At 37.5% G+C, this 9818-nt stretch overlaps 1 protein-coding gene across 1 annotated transcript; it reads left to right on the top strand.

Annotated features, from left to right (window-relative positions):
• Positions 1-2081, top strand: LOC129778188 (GILT-like protein 1). Its single transcript, XM_055784934.1, has 5 exons — positions 1-327; positions 490-621; positions 1450-1611; positions 1683-1823; positions 1885-2081. The coding sequence occupies exons 1-5, from the start codon at positions 247-249 to the stop codon at positions 1972-1974; spliced, it is 606 nt and encodes a 201-aa protein (XP_055640909.1). The 5' UTR covers positions 1-246; the 3' UTR covers positions 1975-2081.
• Positions 2082-9818: the final 7737 nt, after the last annotated feature.

Genomic DNA, 9818 nt, shown 5'->3' with positions numbered 1-9818 from the left:
CACCTACATTAGTGTATCTAAATTCAACCAAGTGCCCACATCACTTTTCTCACGCTCGTTCCAGCTACTTTGCGGAGTGACTGAAGAGAAAGAGCTAATCATTATTTTTGCTTCGAATCAAACCGACAAAAAGACCTCGACGATCCGTGACCACATTGCAGTAATTGAAAAACTGTAGAGCAGGTTTGTTGTGTTACTTGGTTTGCTCTCTAAAAGTTAGGAACTCGACGCGCAACAACAACAAGCATGCATCATTCTGCCGTTTCGATTCTCGTTTTGACTATCTTAGGCTCTAATGTTGCCCTATTAAGTGCGGACACCACCAGAGTGAGTAAACAAAGCTGGTGAAGGGGTGTGATGTTCTAACAAAATCCGGCATGGTGTGAATTCAGCAGAGGTTCTTAACCCCACGAACCGAAACAATTTAGTTATCCTTCGAATGGTGTTAACAGCATATTAATCTGGTTTGGTTTCGCATGCTGTTTGCAGATTAAAGTTGACGTGTACTATGAACACCTGTGTCCAGACAGCATTCGTTGGGTGAGCAATCAGCTGGCGCCGAATTACGACGCGTTGCGCGAATCCATCGTTATCGAGTTTATCCCATTTGGAAAGTCGCGGGTAAGTTTAATTCAATTTGCCAAAACGGCATAGCCTTGGAATGAAGAATTCAATTAACCAGCATATTTAACTTAAATGTTTAAAAAGGAGTTTAGTGAATTGTGTCGCAGGAATTGATTCTGGTCGAAAAAGTTTATGGAATGGACAAATTGTTATTATGATTGTGAACGTTTGTTTAAAAAATGCTTCATGCATTATTCCCCGTAAAATGTTTGCGTGTTAGGGTATACATTGATCAAATACTTTTTTTTACAAATTTTTTTTTTAGTACGATAGGACAGGCGCAATTTTCAATATTCAGGCGTAATAATTGCGTATTTTTTAACCAGTACTTAGTTGAAATTTTTATGCCAAATAACACGTCTCGAAAAACATCTTGACCACCAGACTTAAATTAATTTCTCCCAGTTGTTACGCCAATGAATCAGACACTCGACTCCGAAAAACAACTGCACTTATCAAGTTTGTGGTTATATTTTAATTATTACATGAGTTGGCATTACGATTTTGAATAGAACCTTTTGTATGTTATTTGAGCGACAAACTTCGACCCGCTTCAGCGAGAATTTTGACACATTTTCAACATTAAACCCTTTAGTATGTTCTATCAGCACATCAACATAATAGTCTATTGACTTGATTTAAAGTTCATACATTCCTGTTATTCGAAATCAATTGTCCCCTGATGATAATCAATCATGACAGATTACTTTGTTAAAAATCTGTTCATCTTATCAATGTACAGTTTATGTTCACTGCGCATGGAAACAAATTTCTTGTATCTATATCAAACAGGTTGCCGTATTGGTTTTTCTTCCTTTTTCACAGAGCATCAACAACGGTGAACAATTCGAGTGCCAGCATGGTCCACTGGAGTGCGAAGGGAATAGAATTCAGTCTTGCGTTTTACACCAGATACCCGACCAAGATCGTCAGGTCTCGTACGTTGCTTGTCAGATGAATTTCAATGCCGACCCACAGGGATGGGAGGTAGGAATGGAAGCCAACTTTCAAATGAAATGGTTAATACTGTAGATTCGTACATACATTTGCTTTTCTAGTGTGCATTCCGTTCTGGTATCGACCTCAACACGCTTCAGACCTGCGTTGAAGGAACTCTAGGAACACAACTTCAGCTGGAGGCAGAGCGCCGCACGAAGCAAATTGCTCCATCGTTTGTTCCAACTATTGTTCTCAATGGGGTATGTGTGATAAAATTGAAACCTGGTCTAGAGATACTAATTTTATGTTTCTATTCATCAGCAATTCAATCAGTCTGTGCAGGATCGCGCCTTCAAAGATTTTCTTGGTCTTATGTGCGATATGACTAACAACAACTTGGCAGTCTGCTAGTGAATACAAACGGGAAATATGCAACGACGTAACCATCGTAAGCATGCAAAAACTGATTCACACATGTGTCATACAGAAAATATGGCATAAAAATAAACATTCTGTAAGCCACTAACGTGTTCTTCATCCGTTATGTCTTTTTTCTTTGTTCTCTCCCGATGTTGTCCAACTATTGTGATTTCCCATTTCAACGTAACGTGACAACGTTTTGATCTGAGACATTTCACGCGCTAAAAACAGGTTTTTGCACATCTTCATGTATGTGAAACGAAAATTACATATAACAGTTCGGCTGAAAAGTTCATAAGGTTTACGTCTAGATGGCCCCTTTTGCCAAAATCTACTTGACTATCACAAAGCACCATCTTTCAATGGATACGTGTCAAAATTTTACAGCAATCGGTCGATTGGTTCGTGAGTTACGGCATTGAGAGTGAAGCAATTTTTGTTATTGTGAAAGAAATCAAGACAATGCACCGTGTCACAAATCAATGAAAACGATGGCAAAATTGTATGAATTGGGCTTCGAATTGCCTCCGCATCCACTATATACTTCAGATCTGGCCCCAGCGAGTATTTTCTGTTTGCAGACCTGAAGAGATTGCTCGCTGGCAAGAAGCTTGAGACCAATGATAAAGTGATTACCAAAACTGAGGCCTATTTTGAGGAAAAAACGAAAGAGTACTATAAAAATGGTATCGAAAAATTGCAAGATCGCTAGAATCGCTGTATCGCCCTCGAAGGCAATTATGTTGAATAATAAAATTGAATTTTGCAAAAAAAAATAGTTTTACTGTGTTACCTTATAAACTTTCCAGTCGAACTGTTAAGATGTGAACGATTGTAACATTTGGAAAATCTCCTCTCCCCAAATATTTATGTGACGTGACAACATCTGCTTTTTTCAGAGTTTCCGAATATTAAACAATAATGTAATTTTTCTAAGTTTAGGTAGCTGTTCATCATAATTTCAAATCTGTCAACAACAGTGTTTGGATTTCGATCAAAATCAAATGATACACAATGTGTCATGCAAGTAAACTCTCACGAACTTATAACCAAATATGAGAGGATCATTCAGATACTTGTATGAATGTCAGCAATCACTTTTGTAACATTTAGTGATTAAACTAAGAGAGGAACGAAGACTGTTGTTTGCATATTAGAGTTGTATCAAACATGGCACACTATTTTCGAAGCCTGCATACAAGTTTGAACCGCATATATCGTCTCATTTTACTATAGCGAAACCCACTGCACAGACAAGTGTAAAGCAATAAATTATACAAGAAAAATTACGTCATCATTACGTCACCATTTGCGGAGAGCAGCGAATGGGAAAAGAGATAAAACGCGAGAGTTTTTGCTTCTCACTGGAGCGGTGTTGCTAGTAAAACTATGCGGTCTATATGAATATACACATTTCAAGGGATAGCGGCGTTAAAAATGGAAAATATAATCTGACTACCCTTCCCTTAGCCTCTATTGAGCTAAATAATCATATAGTTTGCACTCTCTGAGACTTAAAAATCAGGATCTGCTACATTAGCTGAATATGAATCTTTCGCTTTGCGTTGTCCGTATGATCCTGCTGTTTCATGATGCATGGAGAGGTCGGTATACATATGTTAGAGGCAAAGAAGAAAATAAGCTTTCTGTACTGAAAGCGTATATGATAGCTTTGCTTGCATGCTGGTGTGTAATGAAGTGCGAGCCGATGCAGAGTTGTCTCGTTCTCTTTTGTGTCGTGATTTGCAGCACATAACAATAATAGAATACCGCTGGGGGAAATGTTTCCTTAAAGATCATATTTGAACGAACGAAAGCGATTTTTCAATGAGTGGATCATTTGGCAAACACTGGTCAACAATATCCAATTCAAAATATCAGAGTTTTGATGCAGCTACAAACTAATTTGTGAATTTTATGCCTACGAACCAAGATCTGCTGGAATTATTTATTTTTTTTATCAAATTACATTTTTCAATCCCCTTGTTTATCACTCCGGATATTATTTTAGAATTGATCGAAATTCTTGAAATAAAAAGTTCTAGTGGTGTGCAAAGAATCGTGGTTTTGTAGAATCAGCTGAAGATGGTTGAGTCATGATTCACTCTTTTCCTCACGAGAATAGTACAACTGAATAGTGAATTATTCAATATTCATTTGGAAACGCATTAAACTAACAACAATGTATGCGTGTGATGCAAAAACAGGAAGTGGGTTATATCTATGGTATAACCGCAAGGGTGACGTAGGACTATCGTTGATTTAGAGATCATTTGTATGAAGTTGAATCTGAATTCATTCTGAATGAATGAATATTTGGAGAACTTCGAAAACGAGAGCGTTACGTTGGAGGCACAAGGTTTTATGCATCCAATATTGGATACGGAAATATCCTATTGATGGGGAAGAATAATCTTCAGAAGCTATCCTGTTGATTGCGATTGATTGAAAAATCACAAAACCTAATGTATTTGGTCACAGTGTTACATGGATAGAAAACATTAAAATAAACTCTTTCACATGAATGTAATTTTAAATTCCCAGAGGAACTGGTAGATTATTTTCAGTAACGTTTAGATATTTCCACATTTTCCTCGATACTGGAAGCCCACCAGTGGTTTATGCTAACTCGATAACCATCTGTTAATAGCACTTGATTGAAACATATTTGGTCACAGTGTTACATGGATAGAAAACATTCAAATAAACTCTTTCACATGAATGTATTTTCAAATTCCTAGAGGAACTGGCAGATTATTTTCCGGATCTTTCTCGATCCAAACGGAAAGAATTCCGTGCGTGTATGTGTGTGTGTGTAGCGGCTGCTTCGAGATCTTCCCGGGGAACCGTTTGTAGCATCACTCTCCTTCTGATGGATTCCCTTCTGGCCTAAGGTGCACAAACAGGCTCTTGGTGACACCGTTCATCCGCGCTTTCATGATAAATGAAGAGCTTCACCACAACAGCGACAACATGCTCCAATCGCTGTTCAATTAAAACTGAGTGGATTTCCGAGCGGCGCTCGCTTATATACCGATTGGTGATTTCAATAGCTTATTTTGAAAGCAAATTTAAGACTATTGAAACAAGTTTTTGGATCAGAAAGTAACAAGTATAGAACGCGTAGACATTTTATCTTTCGAATGAAGTGTTTATCATACCATTTCGTTCAGTTGTTTAGGAGCTATTAACACTCAAAATCTCGGTCTCCGGCGTAACGCTTTCGTTTTCGAAACTTTGATTTTACACCCCGGTATAGAAATGAAAGACGTAGTCCTACGTCAAAATATACAAAAAAGTATTTCCGTTTCAATTAGTATGCAAATCATCAAAACCCGTTCGCATCTAAAATAGTTATTGCGTTAACACCCTTACTGATAGATGTAGTCCAACGTTAAAAAATCGCTTTAGATTCGTATAGCATGCTGGTGGAAGCTTATAGCGAGCGTACTCTCGACAAATCGCAATGTTATGAGTGGGTCCAAAAGTGATAATTTTGATGTGAGTAAACAGAAACGTGTTTATTTGTGATCAGCTGGGTGTAATCTGGTCCTGGAATCGTTTGATTTGAGCTGTCTATATTTTATTATATTTTCTCTATCATGTCTATTATGTATTCCACGTAACGGAAAAAAACATGTTATTTGCAAAAGATTGGAGAATCCTGAACGAGAATTGTGTCTGAAAATGATTTTATATTAACATACAATGTAGAGATTTGGTAGAAGTACTAGGAAATTTTAGTAAAAGGAAATTATAAAGGGTCAATTAGAAGTTCAATCAAAGCATGTCACATATTTATCATATCTATACTTAGCACATTACACAGATGCCATTTTTCGACGTAAGTATTACGAGTATTACCTTCTATACCATTGCATATGGTACACATTTACACAGTAGCCATTTAGGCGTAAGATTTTTCCTTCTGTTCTTCCATTATCCAGTTAGACAGGACAGCGGAGACAGTTGATTGATCATTGTTGAGTTATTTATAGAACAGCAGCCCGATGTGTCTTGCAGAGCAGAGCAGTTGTATGATGAATCGATCTTATTTCGACCGTGGATCGATCTCCATCGCTGATGATTATTGCGTGGACGTGATTAACAACACAAAGATGGTCAAAGATGGTTTTGAACTTACGATCGATCGCTTACTGAGCGAACGCGTAACCAATGTGGCTACGGAGACCCCCACCACTAGCAATTAAACTGGTAGAAATTGAGCCAGTTTTGTTAGAAAAATATATGAAACATATCGAAGAGGGTTGCTTCTGAGAAACAAAGAATTTTTATAATATTAAATAAAATGTTTGAGTAAGTTTTCGTAAAAGTGCAAACTTTTTTTCAAATTTTTTTATAGAAAGCTGTCATTGACTTCATATTTTATTAAGACGAACCCTTTTCTAGCTGATTTGTTAATAAATGACAGAGATTGTTGATACGTTTTTATAAAGAAAACAGTCCTAGCAGTGACTGTTGGACATATGAATATTATAGTTTGGATCGCATCCAGGGTTTTTTTTTAATAAAAAACGGAGAGGGCCACGCGTATGTATAATGCTGTTCTCTCCCAATTTCATTTCGTTTCTGCTGCCAAACTGAAAGGAGCAGCTAGCGAAAATCGTTGATAATTCGATACCGATGGATGCCACTGACGATTTTTGGGAAAACAAAAACATCATTTTCAATCAAAGCATTATAATTTCACACAGCTTAAATATTCTATCTTCCCAGAACATGTTTGCTTCCTCGTCGAAGACTGCTGCGAGTCATACATATGAGAAAAAGGTTGCTTGGTAGTAGCTCAAAAGCCAGAATCCATTCCAAATCTCACCAGAAACAGAGTATATCTTCCTTCGGGCGAAGACCGGATGTGTAAAAGCATAAATAAGCATGATATAAATCCTCGCATAAGCGGAAATGCTAGTGTTGTACCTGAGTTTTTGATTGTTTATATTTTTTTCGAAAATCCTACAGCATGCTTTGGAATGAATCCTTACTCGACAAATGAGGAAAGCATATCAGCAGTGGAAGACTTGTTGAATTTTCCCTAATTTTTATGATATCTATTACTGTTATAGATATATTTACCATAGCCCCATCATTAAAGTTGATTCTACTTTGAATCAGACGAATAAATTATATAATATATAAAATCTTTTTATATTGACAGTGGATTCAAAATTTTACTCAAGAATAATTTTGGAAAACCACGAGACAATTGAGAATTGAGATGAAAAAAAGTTAGTTAAAGATTCGCGTCTAGAGAATTTAAATTAATGTATTATATATACAAGTGAGAACCGGAGAACTATCATGACAGAAAACTTTGGCATGGAAACCAGTATATTTATTACGAATAATTAAGAGTACAAAAATCAAGAAAAATCAGGATAAATTGAGTGTTCGTCAGGATATCAGGGAGCGTGCTAAAAAGTCTGGGAAATCCTGAAAAATCAGGAAGGTAAGCATCTCTGGATATAACCCATTTCTAGTTTTTTTTCATTTTCCAAAGATTTTCCGTATTCGATTTTTGCTGTAACAACGATTTAATGAAAAACCCTTCAAATCTAACGTCAAAAAGTAATAAAGATTTCTGCAGGAGGCCAATCTTTCTTGGGTGAAATTCTGGATCGATCAAAAACTTAATTATACAAAGCCTGAATCATGAAAACGTTTGATCCTTTGATCGGGGGAATATTTGACAGATGGTGCATGGGTAAACTGACCAGACGTCCCGCGTTACGCGGGACAGTCCCGCATTTCAACAAAATGTCCCGCGTAGGATTCCGTCCCGCATTTGGCAAAAGAAACGAAAATGTCCCGCGATATCAATATATTTTAATATTTTTCTTAAATGGATGAACCTGAAAAAAAACTTTTGTTTGGCAGACTGTTCAAGAGCGCTCCTAATGCATTCAAAGATTAATACGTTGAGCTGGTTTCATCGCACCGACATTGGGTTTTTTGTTTAGAGAGTGTCAACTGGAAGAGACAGCAACAAAATTGGAAAATGATTTTTATAAAAGTCCCCTATTGATCCGCAGGGACCAACGTGAGTCAGACTAAAAGTTCATCTTTGGTCTCCTAGCTCGGTCAGGGCTTAACGTTTTAAATAAGCCGGAAGAACTAGTGTGGCCGATGGCCGATGAAAAGATGTATATCGGCGTGTTATTTTACCTATTACCTATTACCTATGTCTCTCTATTTTGGTCATTCGCCCAAAAGTTTTCTATCGGGCGCAGCTGGGGAATGTTGGGAAGGTTGGTGGTCTTCGTGACAATGTTTATCTCCAGTCGATCCATCCTCCAGTGATCTTTTGGCATAATAGGCTGATACCAGGTTCGGCAAAAGACCACATCACCTTCCCGACTCCGGCAAGCACTTGGTACTATATATCTCCCTGTTCATCATATGACTCGAAAGAAGAGCGGCTTGGAAATTCCCTTCACGTCTGTCAGAGAAGGACCTTCTTCGAGAACTTGATGTGAATGATATATTTGACGTCATCGCTTACCTGGGGAACGTAAAGTACCCGGTCCCCTGTCATTCGTAGAATTCTAGCATCAAGTATGTTTCGTCTTTCATTATGAGTACGAAAAGAAATTTTTCACTCCTTTCGCCGGAAATAAGTTTTTCACCAGCACCTCAAGTTACTCCTTCTGGGTAATTGCTGCTCAGATACGGCCAGTCTCGTCTGACGCTTCCGCATAAAAATGTCCATTTTGGCCAGATTCTTCTCCACCGTTTGACCGGTTGCTTCGAACTCCCGGCTTAAGGAGCGGCAAAGAGATGATATTGTAAATACCATATCGGCTATATATGGCGGACACAAAGTGCCTCAGGATGTCCAACTCCTTCGCTGTGGAGTATGGAAAAATCATCAAGTTGCTTGACAGTGCTGCTGCTGCGAATCAACAGCATTGAATCATTTCTGTTGTAGACCTCATAAACGTAAGATTTAAAGAAAATTTGTTCCTATAAATTATCTTTCATCACCATCCGAAATTAGTCCATTTTTTTGAATGCATACGTTAACACTAAAATCGATGAAAAATGAATTGGTATTTTCGAGCATTCCATTTGGTAATTTGAAGAAAATTGTAGAATTTGAATCGTGCTTGCCAGGCGTAAATGCTCTGATTGAGCGAGCGATTTTCGGGCGTAAACAAAATCTAAACCACCGAAAAATCCCAACTGAGTGCCGATACTCAGAAAGAAATAATACTGATCAGTTTATACTCGCTAAAGTATGATTTATGTTCACATAACGTATATACATAACGTTTTTTTTTGTGTCCCGCGTTAGACCTCTGACCATCTGGTCACTTTATGCATGGGGAAAAAGGCAACTAAATATAAACAAAATTCGTCACGGGGTACGAAAATAATGTGAAACGCAGTGATACACTCACGCTCTAACATTTACTCTACCCTGATACACTGCATCGATGAGCAATCTGTCAAACGTTTTTTTCTCTGCTGGCTCGAAACAAAGTACGTAGAATAAGAAGGTATTCTCCTCCCTGCTTTGTTCAAGTAGTGGTGGGCAAAGAAAAAAAGCAAAAAATAGTTATAAACCATCGCTCGAATGCATATAAATTCGAACATTTTTGAATTTTTCTAAATTGTAATACAAGAACGAATGGTAGCGGAACGTTTTGGAAAAGGTGAAAACATCGTCGTTTAGTTTATCTCATCACAATTTATATAAAAAACACTTACCTCTATTACGAAGACGTTTTCTTTGCTGATTATTATTATTAAAATGCGGTACATTATCGTGTTTATCGTCGGCTCGACATGCGATTTTGTCACTTTTTGTAATTTTC

Source organism: Toxorhynchites rutilus, chromosome 3, assembly GCF_029784135.1.
Source record: "Toxorhynchites rutilus septentrionalis strain SRP chromosome 3, ASM2978413v1, whole genome shotgun sequence".
In the NCBI taxonomy this organism is placed as follows: domain Eukaryota; kingdom Metazoa; phylum Arthropoda; class Insecta; order Diptera; family Culicidae; genus Toxorhynchites; species Toxorhynchites rutilus.
This window is presented reverse-complemented; position numbering and strand designations above follow the sequence as displayed.

What these genes read in the sequence shown, in the direction of transcription:
- LOC129778188 (XM_055784934.1), top strand. Translation starts at nt 247, where the DNA reads ATGCATCATTCTGCCGTTTCGATTCTCGTTTTGACTATCTTAGGCTCT. An exon ending in CCGACCCACAGGGATGGGAG is followed by an intron (nt 1,612 to 1,682) that starts GTAGGAATGGAA and finishes TTGCTTTTCTAG; the next exon opens with TGTGCATTCCGTTCTGGTAT. An exon ending in CAACTATTGTTCTCAATGGG is followed by an intron (nt 1,824 to 1,884) that starts GTATGTGTGATA and finishes TCTATTCATCAG; the next exon opens with CAATTCAATCAGTCTGTGCA.